The 19,778-nt window shown below is 40.2% G+C and overlaps 1 protein-coding gene across 6 annotated transcripts in view; it reads right to left on the bottom strand.

Annotated features, from left to right (window-relative positions):
• Positions 1-19,778, bottom strand: part of CSNK1G3 (casein kinase 1 gamma 3) — a 162,035-nt gene that overhangs the window by 40,525 nt on the left and 101,732 nt on the right. For all 6 annotated transcript variants that reach the window (XM_048849392.2, XM_048849394.2, XM_048849389.2 and 3 more), the window contains 3 exons: positions 2,972-3,057; positions 2,753-2,837; positions 1,546-1,694 (listed from right to left, as the gene is read on the bottom strand). In XM_048849392.2, coding sequence (XP_048705349.1) covers positions 1,546-1,694; positions 2,753-2,837; positions 2,972-3,057 — 320 coding nt within the window. The remainder of the gene's footprint in view (positions 1-1,545; positions 1,695-2,752; positions 2,838-2,971; positions 3,058-19,778) is intronic.

Below are 19,778 nucleotides of genomic sequence, written 5' to 3'. Positions count from 1 at the left end.
ACTGTAGTACTATGTAAATACCATAATCCTATAAAATCATGTACATAAAAAGCACAGTTGTTTCATAGGGAACTGACACAATTTCCGACACTTAAGAATCAATTGTGCACATGATCAAAGTTAGCTTTGAAGTCGCTGCTTCATCCCTGTATACATTATCGCATGTAAGTAAGGACGAAGAGAATATATATGCTGCTGTCTCTCATATTAGATTGTTGGCTCTTCTAAGCAGGGAGCACATTTAGTTGTGTTTTTATACTGCCTAGCACAGCAGGAACCTTATCCATGACAGGGCCCCTAGGCACTACTGCAATACAAAATAATCGTTATCGTGTACAAAAAACCCCTCAAACAAAACAATGCTATCAGAATGTTATTTGGGTTGCAAAGCCAAGCCCTCAAAAGTTAGAAAGAGCCAGATTAACAATTAATCTAATAACAATAATTATAGTGTAGACTATTGGAGTACTGACAATCTTAGTAAAATATGATTGTGAGAATAAGTTACGAAAATATATACACAAGTAAATAAGGATATGTATATACAGGAGCAGGACATTAAATTTAGTGTAAGTAAAAAAAGAAGAAAATGTTACAAGATTATTTCAAGTTGTAGAAAAAATTCTACAAGTCAAATACAGAGTTTTGTAAAATGAAAGCTTAGAATAGATAATATTGGAGCATGCAACCAAAGTTCTATTGACTTAGACTATGTTTTCCATGAATTTTTGACTGTACAAATATTTCTGTCTGGCTTTTCTCAAAAAAAGTTTTGGTCTTTTTGGGCAAAAATTGAATTTTTGTAATTTTTCAGTGAAAAGACAGAATTTTCTACAGATAACACCCCCACCATTTTCTGATCAGCTGAGACCCTAACTGTGGGGGCTAATCCTTTAGTTCCTGGCAGTAGCCAAAAATGTTTTTAAAAGGACATTTTTATTGAGTATTTTAACAAGATACTTAGAAGCTCCTTCAAGCCACCTGTCAGCAGCTCATGTGCCTGTCAGGCTGGACAGACAAGGTGTGCACTTTGATGTCACAAAGGGAATGAGGCTTTAGTATAGCTTCAGCTTAGTACAGTTTCAGCTATAAACCTCAGATGCTGAGAAGTGATTTCTCAGTTGCTTAAAACTTTCCCAAAATGAAACCACCATACACTCCCAATGACGACTCTGTCCTTGCAAAGTTTCAAATGACAATCTGTTACTCTGCTCAAAAGATGATTAGAATTCCTACAATCCCCTATTATAAAACAGAGGAGGGAATTTTATTTGATGTTTAAAAAAAACACCACACCTTTGGTAAGAGACCCAGTATGAAAAAAATCTCAGACCAAAAGGTGATATTTCATAAATTTCACAATATGTAAAAACAGGGGATTACAATGGAAACTGTTCTGCAGCTTTCACAATAGTAGCTTGACTCATAATCTTAGTAAATTTTATAATATACAAGAAAAATTATACACAAATATTAAGACTAACTATGATAGTTAAAAAAAACTGGTTAGACAAAAATACAGCATCTTTGCTTAACTGAACTCACCAGCTGTTTCCCAATCCAGTCATATTCATAATCAAACATATAGCCCTTCCGATCAAATAAGTCTGTAAAGAGTTTTCTTAAGTAGTCATAGTCTGGTTTTTCAAAAAAATCTAGCCTTCTTACATAACGCAGATATGTAGCCATTTCCTCTATACAAATGAGAAATATTCATAATTGCCATTTCTGTTTTATTAATGGTTAAACAATTTCATTAATCATTGGCATTTAAAAACAAACCAAATAAATCTTTAGCTTTCTATATAAAATTCAGATTGATTTTGTCATGTTAATTTACTTTATCAGTTAAGTTTTCATGTTCCACAGCAGTTAATGCATTTTTCCCTTTGAAACAATTATGCACCTATTAACTTTATGTTCATGAGTATCCCATTCAATTTAATGGAACTGCCATACGTCTAAATGTTTGCAGGATGGGAGCCAAATAGACAATAAAAAAAAATTAACTTTTAAAAATCATGCTAAAATCTATCATTACTAGACGTGAGAGATTTATACAGCAGAAAACTCCCCCCCCCCCCCAACCCCCCAGCTTATTTTATACATTTGATAGAAGTTTCTTGTTTAGTCAATTTCATGGGTGCTTCTGTGTAGCAAATTAGTTTCATATGTCTGAGTCTTTTACAGAGAAACCAGGGAAATAAAATATCTTTTTGTATAGGAAAATGTAACTATAATACCACAAAAATTGTTAGGGGGACTCAGAGGCAGGAGTAGTGCCCAAAATGAACTGTAAGTAGTTTTAAGTAAGTCAACTTCAAAATGATGGTCATCTACCAGTAAGAAAAGTGTTACAATAAATATTTTTAAAAAATATTAAAGCTGCTTTCTTATAGATGAAAAGGAGACCAAAATTTTATGCTTCAGGACAAACTGATCACTATCTGGAACTGGAAATAAACTTCCTCCCCTCTTCCCTCCTCCCCACAGAATGTCAATACATTGAACAATTAGTGATTTTCGGCCTCTCTCCTAATCCCCCAGCTTCAACAACAGTCAGTGACAAAACTCTGTAATGTTTCATTATATTTTAAATTACTTGCATTAACATAATATATTTTATGATATGTATTTGAAAGCCATTTTTCTTAGTAATGTATACAGCCCTACAGTACTAAAAACAAAGATTTACTGCAGCGTTATTTTAAAGATAAATTCACAGATTCATCTTCATTAACACAGTCATTACCTGGAAAGTTTTCGCACAATACTTCGACAGGTGTTGCTCGTTTTGTGTCTCCAATTTTCTGATAACGTTCTTTTAATGTATCAGCCTATGATGTGAAAGATAAATTTATAACTTCAGAAAGTATTTTAGGAGACAACTTTACTAAGGAAACACCATGGAGAAGATGACTTTTTTTTTAATTAAAAAAAGAGAGAGAGATGAGGATATTAAAAACACTACCTTTAAACCTTGCCACGGAAGGCTCCCTCTGAGAAAATACATAAACATATGTCCTAAAGCTTCCAAATCATCTCTTCTACTTTGTTCTGAAACATAAAATAAAAAGGTTATTAGAACGTTATGTCTGCTTAAAGTATACTTTAATTTTTCACATGATTTAGAAAAAGTTTTAATATATTTAGACGTTTAACAATATAAAAATATTATATTAAAGTAGTGCACATTTTTGCCTATTGCGGACCCTATTAAAAGCAGAGTTAAACAGAAAATGCCAATGCAGAATATAGATATGTTCATCTTAATAATACAAGTAATTTTTGGTATAAAAGGAAACTGATCTGATATTTAAAATTACACTTTCAGTAAACATGTCCACATTTTTCAACTATGTTAAATGAGAACAATTTTACAGTCTGTCATTGAACAAATTTCCTTCTTAAAATGATGAAAATTAATGTGGTACATGGAAAAAGTAATATTTGTTCCACATCTATTCACTTTATGGAGTTTTTTAGGAAGCCAAAGGTTTTATTGGGGAAGAAAGAAGTCTTTCATGGAAGATCAGTCAAAAAGCACCATTGAGGAAGTGAGTAGCTGTAGCTTATTCCCCTATCTAGCTGACTTTAGAGTGGAACTGTGAATGGAATTACTTTGCAGTAATACAATTTTTGCTTACATTAATGAAGTACTAATCAGCATATTAGAATTCCGGAATTTAAGCCACAGTATTCCATAAAGTTTCCAAGAGAATAAAATAAGAAAACCAACAACAGTAAATTCCAAAAGATAACTCAAGTGATTCAAATGTGCAAAATTCACAAGTGCCCCTTCGGTTTCTGAAATTCTGACTATTAAAAGCAAAAACACATTTCTTATTGACAAGGTATTATTCACATTTTAAATTACAGATATCAATATATTTAAGAGTCTTCAATATAGGTAATTCAATGATCTTTAGATTATTCAATTATACAATGTAATACCCCAAAATCTTAAAGCCAATAGAAAAATTACTGCTGCTAGTAAGCATGATCATCCCTCTACTACCGGAGAGGAGGCATACAATTATATAGGATATTTTTTGTAATTGAGGTGATTCATTGGATTGAAAGCAGTTCCATAAATACACAAGTAACTTGTCAGTCTCAACAGTAAAATGTTGTTTGGTCACCCAGTTTTAAAGCAACAACAGATTACTACTACTACTAATTTACTTTATAAAGAGTATAGATATGGCTAATGCTGAACAAATTTATCTAGTCTACTCCTTATAGTAGATCAGGAAGTTCATAGCAAAAAATTTGCCTTTACAGACCGAATCTTAGGGCATTGCCACACTGGAAACTTCAAAGCACTGTCGCGGGAGCAGTCCTGCAGCAGCGCTTTGAAGTGCGAGTGTGGTCACGTGCAAGCGCTGGGAAAGAGCTCTCCCAGCACTCCTGGTAATCTACCTCCATGAGGGAATTAGCTCAGAGCGCTGGGAGCACAGCTCCCAGCTTTAAAGCGCTCTGACTTGCTGCACTCAGGGGGGTGATTTTTCACACCCTTGAGCCAGGAAGTTAGAGCTCTATAAAATGTAAGTGTAGCCAAGCCCTTAGACACAGTTAGGGGATTGTGAATTTACTTTGCATTGTGATGTCCTTACATTTGACAGTTGCTTCCCTTCCCAACAGAAGCAGTTTTAAAAAATGCTTATTCCTTTAAAAGGACTCTACATTAAAAAGGAACAGCATTTTGACAAAAAGGTAGCATATTTTACAAACTGCTTAACTTGGAGTTCTCTTTCAAAGAACAGTTGATGCTTTGTTTCTAAATAGTATGTGTTTCATGATTCAGATTTGCTGTATTTTCCCTCTCATTTGCCATGAAGAACAGTTGCAAGAAGATAATAATGTACTTTTCTGAGTTGGTGTACTTTTTCCTGACAGGTTTTCCTAAGTTCCTGTGGTGATATAAATTTCCATTTCCATGAACATGATTGAGACCACAGATGGGAAAGCAACAATTTAAATAAACTCTTCCGTTTCCCTGCAAATGCACTTAGTAATACAGAAGCAAAGAAATGAGAGGTGTCAGACCATAGTATGAAGACAACTGTTTCCAAACAGAATATTTATTGAAGTTGTCAAAGCAATGCCAGTAGTTATTTAAGGATCCTATTAATGGTTGCTTTTATGACTCATGTATTTTAATTAAAGAAAAGTTTGCTGTGATTAATGCTTCTTTCCCCATCTTTTCTTAGGTTATCGCAAATGGTGAAAAACATTGCTACAAAATTTTTGTTCATCTGAAGCAATTTGTGAAGTACACAGAGCAGTTTTTTGTTTAAGATGTAATTAGAAAAAGCCACACTGTAGGAGTCACCACTCATTTTAGTAGACCTTTTATAGACAAAAGATAAATGGCCATTACTCGTAGAAGAGAATATGCTGTTCAACAGCTAAACCCATTTAATGTGTTCTAAATTAGAGTTGTCTGAAAAAGGTAGATTTGAAGTACTTGTCAATATAAGAGGAGATTAAAATGTTCACAAAGAGAAGCAAATTAAAAACACCACATTTAGTAGCATAGATAAAGCTTAACAATTTTAAAACAGCAAAGAGAAGCTCTATTAGCAATTCTGATGAATTTGTAATTGTGCAAGATGAACAAAGAGGCATTCTCTTTCAGAGCTGTTCGGTGGGCATGACAAGAACACACACCGCATCATGCATTAGGATAATGCAGATTGCTCCACCAGGTGTGTCAGCCTTACTCTACAGACTTGTGCAGTAAGAGGACATGAACTTGTCTCCTAAATCAGGTGAGAAGGGCAGTGCTTAATTTGCAACAGGGCTGAGCCCCAGCTCTTCTAGACTTGACAATTCATAGCCCCGGCACGTCTGAGCTTGCTGCATCAGTTATGAAAGTAGAAAAATTGCTTGAGCCCCAGCATCTCTTTCATTACAAATTAAGAACTGGAGAAGGGGTGAGTCAGCCCTGCTTACAGGGATCAGCTCCTGGTACAGGGCACACGAGAGGGCAGAAATTAAAAAGCTCCTATAAGGGCAGATCACAACCTAGTCCTAAATCAGTAGTCCATTATCAAGAAAACTTGACTGAACTTACATTCAAAACACATTTTGTTCAGTTGATCCATCATGCACTCCATTTCAAATTAACTTTTATTGTATTGCATGAGTATATAACATTACACTAATAAGACCTAAAGGTTGAAAATTAATTGCGTAAGTCAGAAAATTCAGAGATGATGAAATTTGGACTTTCATGTGTAATATACTAAAATCACATTGGACAATATGGCATTCTTTATAGAGAATAGAACAATTTTGCTTTCCCATAAAAATCTGTCAGCCTGGGGACGTGCAGGGTCGGCAGCTTCTGGAAGCAAGGCCCCCTCTATACACAGACAATACATCTGCAGTACCGCTCCAGAAAGAATCTTCCCAAGATACAACTGTAAGAATCAAAAATTATTAAATACTATGCGAGTCAGCCAGAAGGATGTGATGGTCGTCAGAAACATTTTTCACAAATGAAAAAAAGCAACTTTCTAGCAAGGGCTCAAAAATGGGGTTGTTATGCCCTTAATTAACAGAGACTTTGACATTCATTTTCTTCACACTGCAGTCACAAGAGAGGTACCAATTTTAGAAAATATTCTCCAAAACTATAACATACTGTGGAGGTAGATTAATTCTACCTTGAAGAAAGAAGTTTTTAGTCAAGAGAGAAAAACAAATTAAGAGCTTTAAATTCAAGATTCAGGCTGTAAAGTTCATATTTTTCCACACACTCAAGCAAATTCTGGACTTTGTCTTAGAAAGTCCAAGAAGATATTGCTATAGTCTCCATGAATGCTATCTATCTCTATTAGAGCTGTTCATTAATCGAAGTTAACTCACACGATTAACTCCAAAAAATTAATCGTGATAAAAAAATTAATCATGATTAATCAGTTTTAATCACACTGTTAAATAGAATACCAATTGAAATTTAAATATTTTCAATGTTTTTCTACATTTTCATATATATTGTATTCTGTGTTGTAATTGAAATCAAATTGCATATTATTTTTATTATAAATATTTGCACTATAAAAATGATAAACGAAATAGTATTTTTCAATTCACCTCATACAAGTACTGTAGTGCAATCTCTTTGTTGTGAAAGGGAAGGTTACTCACCTTGTGCAGTAACTGAGGTTCTTCGAGATGTGTCTCCCTCTTGGTGCTCCACTTAAGGTGGCAGTACATACTGGCACAGTCGACTGAAGATTTTTGCTAGCAGTGTCTGGTTGGGGCACGTGTGCACAGTAGCTGTCTCGTGGCGCCGCTGGTGGTTCTTCTAGCACGTGCACACCCCGACCCTCTCAGTTCCTTCTCTACTGTGGAGCATTTAGTTCTTTTACTCCGAAGCAGAGGGGAAGAGGGTGGGTAGTGGAGCATCCACAGGGACACACATCTCAAAGAACCTCAGTTACTGCACAAGGCGAGTAACCTTTCCCTCTTCTTTGAGTGCTGTCCCTGTGGGAGCTCCACTTCAGGTGAATGTAGAGCAGTGCACTCATGAGAATGGAAGAAGTTTCAGAGTTGAGCCTGTAGCTGCGGCTAGGACTGTGAAGCCTACCCTTGTGTCTGCGCTCAAGCTGAGCTTAATGACATAATGATTAACGAATGTGTGTTCAGATGCCCGTGTGGCTGCTCTGCATATGTCTACAATGGGTACGTTGTGCAGGAATGCTATGGAAGCCACTACGGCTCCTGTCAATTGGGACTTCTCCATTACATAGGGAGTAGCACAACTGAATACAGTTTGACATCCATTTAGATAGTCTTTGTGTGGATGTAGCCACATCCTTTGATCTTTCCGTCATTGACACAAATAGTCTGGGAGATTTAGGGAAGGCCTTTCTTCTGTCAAGATAAAAGGCCAGGGTGCGATGGACATCTAATGTATGCAACACCACTTCTTGGGGGTTGTTGTGTGGTTTCAGATAAGTGAATTGGTGGAATAAGGACGATATTTTGAGCATGAATTTAGGGCGTATCCTAAGAGTCACTTTGTCCTTGTAGAATATTGTGTATGGGGGGTGAGCCATGAGTGCCCCATCTCACTCACTTTTTGTGCCAATGTGATGGCTATCAAGAATGCCACTTTCATAGATAAGTGAAGTGAAGAAGACAATGCTAAGGATTTGAATGGTTTTCTGGTTAGGCATTTGAGCACTAAGTTTCAATCCCATGCTGGTGTGGCTTCACAGATATCCAGGTACACATTCTGTAGCCCCATTACAAACCTCTTAGTAGTGGGATGGGCAAATACTGATGTCCCATTCTTCTGTTGATGGAAGGCCATTATGGCCGTGAAGTGAACTTTAATTGAGTTCGTAGCCAGTCCTGAGTTTAAGGATCGTAGGTAATCCAGGATGATAGGAAGTGGTGCCGGTTGTGCAGATATTTGTTTGGTTTGGCACCACAGGGAAAATCTTTTCCATTTCTGGAGGTAAGTAGAGTGTGTGTTATGTTTCCTGCTAGTACTCAGTACTTGTTTTACATGGTCAGAACAGGTTAATTCCTCAGGACAGACCCATGAAAGAGCCATGTGTTCAGGTGAAGTTTCCCCAGATCCAAACGGAGGGTTTGACCATTGTCCTGTGACAAGAGATTGTATAGATAGGGGAGAGTGAATAGCTTGCATATTGCCTTGCGAGTCAGGCAAGGGAACCAAGTCTGTCTGGGCCCTGTTGGCATTATAAGGACTAACTTGGCCCTGTCGGTTCGTGTTCTGTGTATGACTCTGGAGATCAGAGGAATCGGAGGGAAGGCATGTAGGAGAGTGCCGTTCCATTTGATAAGGAATGTGTCTCCCAGTGATTGTGCTCCCTGTCCTGCACGTGAGCAGAACTTTGGGCATTTCTTATTTGCTCACATCGCAAACAGGTCTATCACTGGAGTTCCCCATCTGTGGAAAATATGAGGTGTTATTTTGTCATTCAGTTCCCATTCGTATTCTTGTGAGAACTGTCTGTTCATTGTGTCCACTATGATATTCAGGCGGCCCAGTAGGTATGATGCTATTATAGTGATATTGTGCTTTATGCACCAATTCCCTAGTTTTAGACCTTCCACACATAAGGAGCAGGATCATGCTCCACCCGGGCAGTTGATATAGAACATACATGCGATGTTGTCTGTTAGGATCCATAACGTTCTCTTTCTTATGAGAGAAGGAAGAGGCAGCATGCATTGCATACCGGGTGTAATTCTAGTAGATTTATGTGTAAATGTGTTTCCGCAGGGGACCATTTGCCCTGGGTGGTATGTTGGTTCAGGTGAGCCCCCCATCCTATCAGGGAGGCATCTGTTGTGATCTGAACAGATGGTGGTTCCTGTTGGAATGGTACACTGGAGCAAACGTTCATTGGGTTTGTCCACCAGCATAGTGATTTTATCACCTTTGTGGTGGGTGTGATTCTCTTGCTTAGACTGTGTCTTTGTGGGATGCATACTGCATTCAGCCATCTCTGAAGGCACCACATGTGTAGCCTGGCATGTTTTACAATGAATGTGGTAGCAGCCATATATCCCAATAGTTGTAGGCATGTCCACACATGTACCCAGGGACTGTGAGACCACCTATAAGGGAGACCACGATAAGGGAGGTCATTGTTGTGAATGTGGCCTTGGTAGCGATTCTCTGGCCACGAGGTAAGCTCCAATTAACTCTAGTTGCTGTACCAGAGTCAGGGTGGACTTCTTTTCATTGATTTGCAGTCCCAGGGAGTGAAAGAGAGAGATGGTTATTTGAATGCTTCGTTCTGTTTCTGTCTTTGTGGTGCCTTTGAGTCGGCAGTCATCTAAGTAAGGGAATATCGGTATCCCCCGTCTGCGTAAGTGAGCCGCTACTACCCCAAGTGTTTTGGTGAATACTCTCAGTGCCGTCGAGAGGACGAATAGTAGCACTCTGTATTGGAAATCTTCTTGTCCTACTGTAAACTTAGGAAGCATCTGAGAGCCGGATAGATTATAATGTGAAAGTATGGAATGTGAAGGTATGCATCTTGTAAGTCGAGGGCTGCGAACCAGACCCCATCTTCCAGCACAGGGATGATTGAGCTCAGGGTGACCATTCTGAATCTGTGGGCACGGATGAATTTGTTGAGTCTCCTTAGACCAAGGATGGGTCTCCACCCCCTCCCCCCCTTTTTCTTTTGGGTCAGGAAGTAATGGGAATAGAATCCCTTCCTTCTGGGATGTAACTGAACTAGTTCCAGTGCACGTATTTGCAGAAGGTGATGTACCTCTTGTCTCAACAGGTGCTCATGAGAAGGGTCCTGAAGAGGGATGGGAAAGGGGGGCTGGGCAGGTGGGAAAGATATAAAGGGGATGGTATAGCCTGTCTGAACGATTTCTAAGACCCACTAGTTCAAGATGATGGAGGCCCAGTTGCTGTAATATGCTCTGAGTCGGTGCCTAAAGCAGGGGTGGGCAAACCTTTTGGCCCGAGGGCCATATCGCACTGAGAAACTGGCCCCTGCCTCTGCCCTCTCCCACTTCCCGTCCCCTGACTGCCCCTCCTGGGACCCCTACCCCAAACCGCCCCCCCCCGTACCCAACATAGCCACACCCCCTGACAGGCCCCCCAGGACTCCCACACTCTATCCAACCCCCGCTGTTCCCCGATCCCTGACCACCCCAGAACTTCTGCCCCATCCAACTTCCCCCCGAGATCCCCCACCCCTAACCACTGTCCCTGTCCCCTGACTGACCCCTGGGACCGGCTACCCAACCCCCTCACCGCTGTGCGCTGCTCCCTTACCATGCTGCTCAGAGTGTCAGGAGCTCGCAGCCCCGCTGCCTGCACAGTGGCATCACTGCATGAGAGGGGCCAGGGGCAAGCTTCCTGGGCCAGAAGCTCAGGGGCCAATCAGGACGGTCCCATGGGCCAGATGTGGCCTGCAGGCCATAGTTTGGCCACCTCTGGCCTAAAGATTTGGGTATTGGTCATTGACGCTGTTGTTATGGAGAGGTTGTGCAGACCCTTGACCAATTCTTCACAATTGCTGCTTATTTGGTGGTTGTTGGGATGCCACATTCTGTGATTGTCTCTGTGTTCTGTGTCTCTTTCCCCGTGCGTCTTATGGTCTCTGCTGGCGTTGAGACGTATTGTCTCTCTCCTGTTGTAGGGCTGGTATCTTTGTCTCCTATTAAGTGGTATGTATATCCCTAGGGTCCATAATGTTACTCTTGACTGAAGGACTTTGTCAGTTTTTGCGGAAAAGAGCTTGTCTCTGTCAAAGGGCAGATCTTCTACTTTGTGCTGGAGCTCTCTAGGGATTCCTGAGGAGTGAAGCATGAGGCCCTACGCATTACTATGGCCATTGCCATCATGCAGGCTGCTGTGTCTGCTACATCGAGGGCAGCCTGGAGTGTAGTCCTGGAGCGAAGTTGGCCTTCATTGACGATGGCCCAGAACTGGTCTCTCTTCTCCTCTGGTATGTCCTGAGTGAATTCTGTCAGTTTATTAAAATTGTCATGGTCATAGTTTGCCAGTAGCACAGTGTGGCCAAGGTGTAGACTTTTCAGCCTAATAACTCCAGTCTCTTCCATTCCTTGTCCTGAGGTGTGGTCTTGTATTGTTTGCCCCATGGGTTGACTGCATCCACCACTAATGAGTTTGGTGGTGGATAGACGAACAGGAATTAGATGCCCTTATTTGGCACATGATATTTCTTGTCCGTGCATTTGTTAGTTGGGAAGATGGAGGCCGGGGTTTGCCACACTACATCTGCTGGTTTCCAGTCCTGGAGTGGAACAGTGCCATTTTCTTCGGTGCCGATTGTTTGTGTGTGGCTTTCCTCGGCACCGTCGTAGTTTGTTTCAGTTATTCCATGCTCGGCCCCAGCTGCGCTTGGTGCCAGTGGGGGAGCGATGGCCTGCGGTGCAGGTTGTGATACCAAACCCCTTGCTGGGGTAGACGGTGCCATGGAGGAGGAGTCTGTACAGTGCCTACCATTCGACTCCTTTACCTTGCTGGCAGAGGTCACTGGGCGGACGGTGCTGGAGGTGCCTGGTGCATCGAAGGTGCTCACTCTTGATGAGTTCGGCACCGATGGCAGGGATCTCACCGGAGACCATTTCTTTAACGGTTCGTGGCTTGGTGAGGACAAGGCCCTTTTTCTTGATTTCTGTGAAGATGAGGCACTCGCTCTGTCAATGGAGACAGCCTCAGGGGAGCCACTTGTTGAATCTGTTGCAAAGATTAGGGATTTCGCCATGAAGATTAGTTTCAGATGGCGATCCCTATGCCTCCTGGCCCTTGCCTGTAGTTTGCTGCAGTGAGTGCACTTCTGAGGAATGTGCGACTCACTGAGGCACCGGACAAAAAGTGAGTGTCCGACTGAGATTGGAAGGCATCTTTACAAGACGCACACTTTTGAATCCTGGGATCCAGGCATTTTTAAGCGTCCCTCTGAGATTTGGGGACTTAACTAAAAGAGAAAAAAAAATTTTTGAACTTCAACACTAAAATATGACTTCTACAGTAAGATAAGACTAAATAGTTTAACTCACTACCTTAACCTGAAAACTATTATTTTTCTAAAGTTAGTAGGGACACCACTAACAGACCCCATCTCAAGCTGAGAATGGTTGAGAAGGAACTGAGGGGGTGAGCACATGTGAGAAGAGGCACCAGCAGCACTGTGAGACAGCTACTGCACACACATATCCCAACCAGACATGGCTAGCAAAAATCTCCGATCAACGGCAACGGGACACACCACCACCTGAAGTGGAGAACCCATAGAGACAGCACTCGAAGAAGTGCAACTTACATAGATTTTTTTTTTGTTACATAACTGCACTGAAAAAAACCAAACAATGTAAAACTTTACAGCCTACAAGTCCACTCAGTCCTACTTCTTGTTCAGCCAATCGCTCAGACAAACAAGTTTGTTTGCACTTACAGGAGATAATGCTGCCCTCTTATTTACAATGTCACCAGAAAGTGAGAACAGTCATTTGCATGGCACTTTTGTAGCCAGCATTGCAAAGTATTTATGTGCAAGATATGCTAAACATTCGTATGCCCTTTCATGCTTCACCCACCATTCCACAGCACACGCTTCCATGCTGATGATGCTCATTGAAAAAACAATGTGTTAATTACATTGGTGACTGAACTCCTTGGGGGAAGAATTCTATGTCCCTTGCTCTGTTTTACCCGCATTCTGCCATATATTTCATGTTACAGCAGTCTCAAATGATAACCCAGCACATTGTTTGTTTTAAGAACACTTTCACTGTAGATTTGAGAAAATGCAAAGAAGGTACCAATGTGAGATTTCTAAAGAAAGCTACAGCACTCGACCCAAGGTTTAAGTATCTGAAGCGCCTTACAAAATCTGAAAGGGATGAGGTGTGGAGCATGTTTTCAGAAGTCTTAAAAGAGAAACACTCCGATGAGGAAACTACAGAACCTGAACCACCAAAAAAGAAAATCAGCCTTCTGCTGGTTTCAGAGTAACAGCCGTGTTAGTCTGTATTTGCAAAAAGAAAAGGAGTACTTGTGGCACCTTAGAGACTAACCAATTTATTTGAGCATAAGCTTTTGAGAGCTACAGCTCACTTCATCGGATGCATACTGTGGAAACTGCAGAAGACATTATATACACAGAGACCATGAAACAATACCTCCTCCCACCCCACTCTCCTGCTGGTAATAGCTTATCTAAAGTGACCACTCTCTTTACAATGTGTATGATAATCAAGGTGGGCCATTTCCAGCACAAATCCAGGTTCTCTCACCCCTCCCCCCAAACACACAAACTCACTCTCAGATGATGAAAATGAAAATGCATCAGTATGCACTACGTTGGATTGTTATTGAGCAGAACCCATTATCAGCATGGACGCATGTCCCCTGGAACGGTGGTTGAAGCATGAAGGAACATATGAATCTCTAGGGCATCTGGCATGTAAAAATCTTGCGACACAGGCTACAACAGTGCCATGAAAATACCTGTTCTCACTTTCTGGTGACATTGTAAACAAGAATCGGAGAGCATTATCTCCTGAAAATGTAAACAAACTTGTTTGTCTGAGCGATTGGCTGAACAAGAAGTAGGACTGAGTGGACCTGCAGGCTCTAACATTTTACATTGTTTTATTTTTGAACGCAGTTTTTATATAATTCTACATTTGTAAGTTCAACTTTCATGATAAAGAGATTGCACTACAGTATTTGTATTAGGTGAACTGAAAAATACTATTCCTTGGTTTTTACAGTGCAAATACTTGTAATCAAAAATAAATATAAAGTGAGCACTGTACACTTGGTATTCTGTAACTGAATGTATTCAATTGTAATTGAAATCAATATATTTGAAAATGTAGAAATCAAAAAATATTTAAATGGATTCTATTACTGTTTAGCAGTGAGATTAATCGCACTATTAATCGTGATTAGTTTTTTTAATCGCTTGACAGCCCTAATTTTTATCATTGACCTGAAAGAAAACAAAAACATCACTAATAGAGTTTGCAGATGAGAATAATTTGGGGAGGGCTAAAAATGAAGAGGTCAGAGTCACTGATTCAGAGTGATCTAAAGCACTTGGTAAACTGGGAGATTTAAATCAAACAATATACATTATAAATGCAAGTGTATACACTGAGGAACATGGAACTGGGGACTCTATCCTGGGAAAGTGTGACTCTGAAAAAATGTGGAGCTACTGACAGATTGGTGAGTATCTGGGAGCTTGTGTTACGTGAGAAAGGGTCCTCTTCAGAGAAAGAGAACCTTCAAGTACAGGCCTGATGTACTGGAGTGTCCCTATGTAGCTATCCTGAGAGCTTCTGGCCTGTATATTCATTAGAGAACATCTGAAGTATCACATCTAAGAATATTAAAAAATTAAGGGGAGTACTGTACATAGTCAGAACATGTTTTTTAATTAATTTTTTCTTAAGTTTGAATGTTTATTTTGAACAAAATTCCATTAAAAAAGCAATACATTCAGAAGTATCCACTTACCTAATGTGCCTCTGTAAAAGAAAGCAAAAGAAGTTTCCTGAAATCTGAAACAGTATTTTAAAAGTCAATCTAAAAAAATGATTCCAAACACATGGAGAATGAGAAGGTTCAACCCAAAGAAAGATTCTAGAGCCACCAACTTTAATAGAGAATTCTGTTTGAGATTTTGTTTTCTTTAAACATACTAGTTGCATTTGGCCCTTTATTTAGCATTAGCTATCCCGGTAGCACTATATTTCACACCAAAAAAAAGATAGTCAACAGAATTCCCTATAATATGGCTCAACTCCTCCTCTTCAATGATTTTGGGGAAAAAACACCAAAAAAGTCAAGGAGACCTGGAACATAACACTCAATGTTTCCAATAGGGATTAATATAACAATTCACATAAAAACCTACATACCTTAGAGCAGTTAGGACTGTCTGACTAAACTTCCCTGAACCAAAAAGTTTAAAGAGAATGTAATAAAATGCAATATAAAGTTTTCTGAAATTAGGGAAATACCAAAAACCAGAAAACCCCAAACCAAGCATTGTTTAATTAGGATTTCAGCAAATGTAGAGAATCTTCAGACACATAGAAATTTAGAAGACAATTTTTTTTCCATTTTCCTTAGGCTTCTTCCAGAATCTAAACTCAAAGCCTCTCTTCCTGAAAAGGAATGAGAGAGAAAAGAAGATGGAGGCCTACTTATGACTAAACAAGCAAAAGGAATGTATGTGTGCGAGAGAACTAGGTATCTCTTTATAAGGGTTGTAGAATGGGTCTATTTCTCTCAAATAAACAGAATTACCTGTTTTTAAAGTCTAAAGTAATCTTTTTATAAATCGGGGAATAAAGCCATATTATTTTAACATGTGGGAAAACCCACACCCTTCTAGGGAAAACCAAGATTCACAGCTACCATGCTTAGCCTCTCCACATTTGAAGATTTCTAGTAACATCTGATTAAGTTCTTTACTACCCAATAATAGGCTTCAGAGCACACCAGCAATTTCACCTTCCCTCATAAGTAAAGCAAAATGTACACTCCTGTGAAAGAGTGGGCACCATATTGCTTATATGAGATTTAACCGACAACCTGGATGTATTAGGTCTCACTAGTTTGAACAGATTTGCATTGTCAAAGAGTAAACTAAAACCTTCTTTCCTTGGATCCTTCAGTGTAGATCAAAAGATGCTATAATTAACCTGGAATTTGGATCACAGACAAGGCATTCAGAGCAGACAATTTTTCCCTCATCCAAAGCTCACTGGTTTTCAGGAGAGCCAGTTCAGACACCATGGACAAACAGACAGCTAACAAGCACATCAGATTTGCAGCTAGATCGTTCAAGCTGCAAGAAGAATTTGTCTGTAGAAATTAGTTTAATAAAACACTAGCATCAAATAATTGTTAGGAGTTAATATTTTTGATCAAGGCTACATAGGTCAGTATGCTGTATTTTGAGGTCCTGGCAACACTTGGGAGTACTAAGGCTAGGGCGAAGCACACAACTTAATAGTTGCGGTGAATTTTCCATCTGCTGCTGCCATCTTAGTTAGGTAGATGACAAACAGATTTCAGTTCTAGAGGGCATTTTATCTCTTATAAGTAAGGCTCTGTGTCTGTCAAGGAGGTCATGGAAATCACAGATTCCATGACTTTCTGTGACCTCTGTGATTTCTGCAGCGGCCCCTGCGGTTGACCCAGGAGCCACCTGAGCAGCTCAGGCAGCCCCTGGGCCAGTTGCACCTATAGCTGCTGGGGCAGTCTCGGGACCCCCTACACCCCCAGCAGTAGGAGTTTGTGTGTAGGGGGACTCAGGGCTGGAGTGCGGTGCTTACCGGGAGGGGGGCTGCTCCCCAGAAGGGTGACAGGAATTCTCTTCCCTCAGCTCCTAGCTCCACATGGTGCCTCTGCCTGCAGGCACCGCCCCCGCAACTACCATTGGCCGCGGTTCCCAGCCAATGGGGCCTGCAGAACCAGGGCTTGGGACAGAGCGGAGGCCCCATGTGGAGCTAGGAGCTGGAGGTCACTGCTTCCCGGGACCTGGGTAGGGAATCTCCCCCAGCCCTGCCAACCCCTTACCCCCAAGTTTTAGTCAGGGGTATATAGTAAAAGTCATGGACAGGCCACGAATTTTTGTTTACTGCCTGTGACCTGTCCATGACTTTTATTAAAAATACCTGTGATTAAAATGCAGCCTTACTTATAAGCTACAAAAACAAGTCCCAATAAAATTAATGAGAATTATGTTGAATTTTTTCTATTCTGAATTCAGTCTTCAAAATAATCTATTTCTCAAAGTCAATCTTTCAAAAGGATTGTGTGACAGCTGACATGATCAATTAATCTTTCACTGCAGAGTTTTCCTGACAGTACCTATAAATAGATACTCTGAAAAACCTATACTGTGGTTAAGAACTTTGAGACAAGTAGCAGCTCTACCTTGTTTATACTGAGAAGGCCTCTGACAAGACGCAAAGTCCACTTTTTACTGTGCAAAGAAAGAAGGCTCCTCCAACATGACTTTGGCACATTTGTTGTAAAGGATATCTGAAGAGGGTAAATTAATTCCACAGCTGTAGGTTTAAAATGAGTTAGCAACCTTCCATGCACTGTGGGAAAGTAGGACGGTGAAAGTGGAAGCCTTAAGTGTATTGTACAATACCACTTCTTAGCCCTGACACAGAAAGCCTTGAGTGATAACCTTCTCTAATGCCCCACTCCAAGCAAACTTATGGTCCTCAGCTTTTTTGTCCAGGAGTCTCCCTGCGAGGGAGTTGCTCATTTGATGGATGCCCAGGACTGGATTAAATCAGCAGAAGAACAACTTTGGAAGGCTGGGGACTATAAATATCTTCCACGGAGCTCCAAGATTCCACTCCCTGGCAAAATAAAAGATAATTTCTCATCTGCTACCATTGTTTTTATGTGATGACCAGTTTTAGTACAAGTAAGGTGGTAGTTGAGGTAAATTTGCATGTTTATATGTTTTTGACACATTTAATTGTGTGAGCCTTTAAAAATAACTAAATTAAAAGCAGAGATTGGGCAATATAGTAATGATGATAAACAGAACAGTTAGCAAAACATCTAGTGCTGTTAGCTGCTTATCCACACAATCACAAACCACTTTACAAGGTGTTACAGGTACCAAGAGTCGAAATCACTCCAAGAAACCCAGTTACTTATGATAATAACTGTGGTTCTTCCAGGTGTTTGCCCACATGATCCACTCTTGAAATAAGTGCGCTCCTGGTATGTGAACACAATCATCTAGAGCGGAGTCTCAGGTGAGGCCACTCACCCCTGTACTAGACTCTCTCGTACAGTGTTCCAGTGGCCTAAAAAGAGGAGTGGCTCCAGCTACCCTTCAATTTCTTTCACTAATTCAATACAGTTCTTCTTCAGAGTTGCTTCTATAAGAAGATGGGCAGAAAGTCTGGATTCAGATGGATGATCTTCAAACACACAGTTACAGAGGTAAAGAAATTTTTATATTGAGAACTGCTCCTATGAATACCCACTCTTGGGAGATTGAACACTTAAGTCATAATCATGTGTATGATCCATTTGGACAGCCTTTCAGAACTGGTAACTTGATCTATGGCCTTAACAACACCACATATCACAAGATGCCTGTGGAACCTATGAATAGATGTGATCTCTTATACAGACATCTAAAATATGGAAAGTGACCTCCCTACCTATAAATCAGGCTTTGGGGGAAAAAGAGGCAGGTTAATGACCTGATTGAGATAGAATCAGAGGTCATTTTATTTAAGAATCTGGGGGTGAGGATGCAGGACCACCTTACACTTGTGGAACAGTACAATCATGCTGTATTTTGATAGCACTGAACAGATGTCATATCCATGGAGGAAAGCTATGCATCTTCATACAAATGGTACAGAGAACAGTTAGACAAGTGTTTAAATAGAGGTTCCATTAGTTTTGTGAGAACAAGATTAGAATTACATGGTAGAGCTAGCAAATTTATTTGAGCATAAACTTTCGTGAGCTACAGCTCATAAATCTGTTAATCTCTAAGGTGCCACAACTACTCCTTTTCTTTTTGAGAATACAGACTAACACGGCTGCTACTCTGAAACATGACAGAGCTAGTTCATGCACCAGCAGAAAAATGGAGGAAATCTTTCAGAAACTTGTTAACTGCAGAGTGAAAAAAAATTTTTTTCAACCAATTCAACCAGGAAGAAGAAAACAGATGGCAGCCAAGTGAGCATAATGTAAGATCATTCATATTCTTCAGAGTGTAACAGTCTAAGATAAAAGCAATGGATCACAGTATTGGTTCTACTCACTTTTAAGCTGTCAAAATGAAAATCTCTCTTCCACTTCATCAAGTGGATATATCTGCTTGAAAGCTTCCTGCAGATAGCATATTTTATACCTGAGTAGAATACTTTTCAAGCTAGCATGCCCAGAAATCCCAAAGCTAGACTGTCAACTTGAGAGAGAGACTGGAGCTGGGTGAAGAATCTCATCCCAGACACAAAAGACAGAAGCTATGATACAGTACATCGGGTCTTACAGTGGTGGTATCAATTCAAGTAGGTCAGAAGATCAAAACTACAGAGCCCAGGCCACCGTATCTTGGTGCTAACCTGTAACTTTCCAAATAAACTTTTAAGGGAATGAGTACAGGAAGTTGTCCCCAGTCCAGGAGAGATATCTGCCATTGATGCTGAGTTCTGCCTGCACTGCTAGTATACTCAGTGATAATACAGCATTCCCTATAGCAGCAAAGATCCAG

The sequence above is a fragment of the Caretta caretta genome, chromosome 5, assembly GCF_965140235.1.
Source record: "Caretta caretta isolate rCarCar2 chromosome 5, rCarCar1.hap1, whole genome shotgun sequence".
Classification (NCBI taxonomy): domain Eukaryota; kingdom Metazoa; phylum Chordata; order Testudines; family Cheloniidae; genus Caretta; species Caretta caretta.
This window is presented reverse-complemented; position numbering and strand designations above follow the sequence as displayed.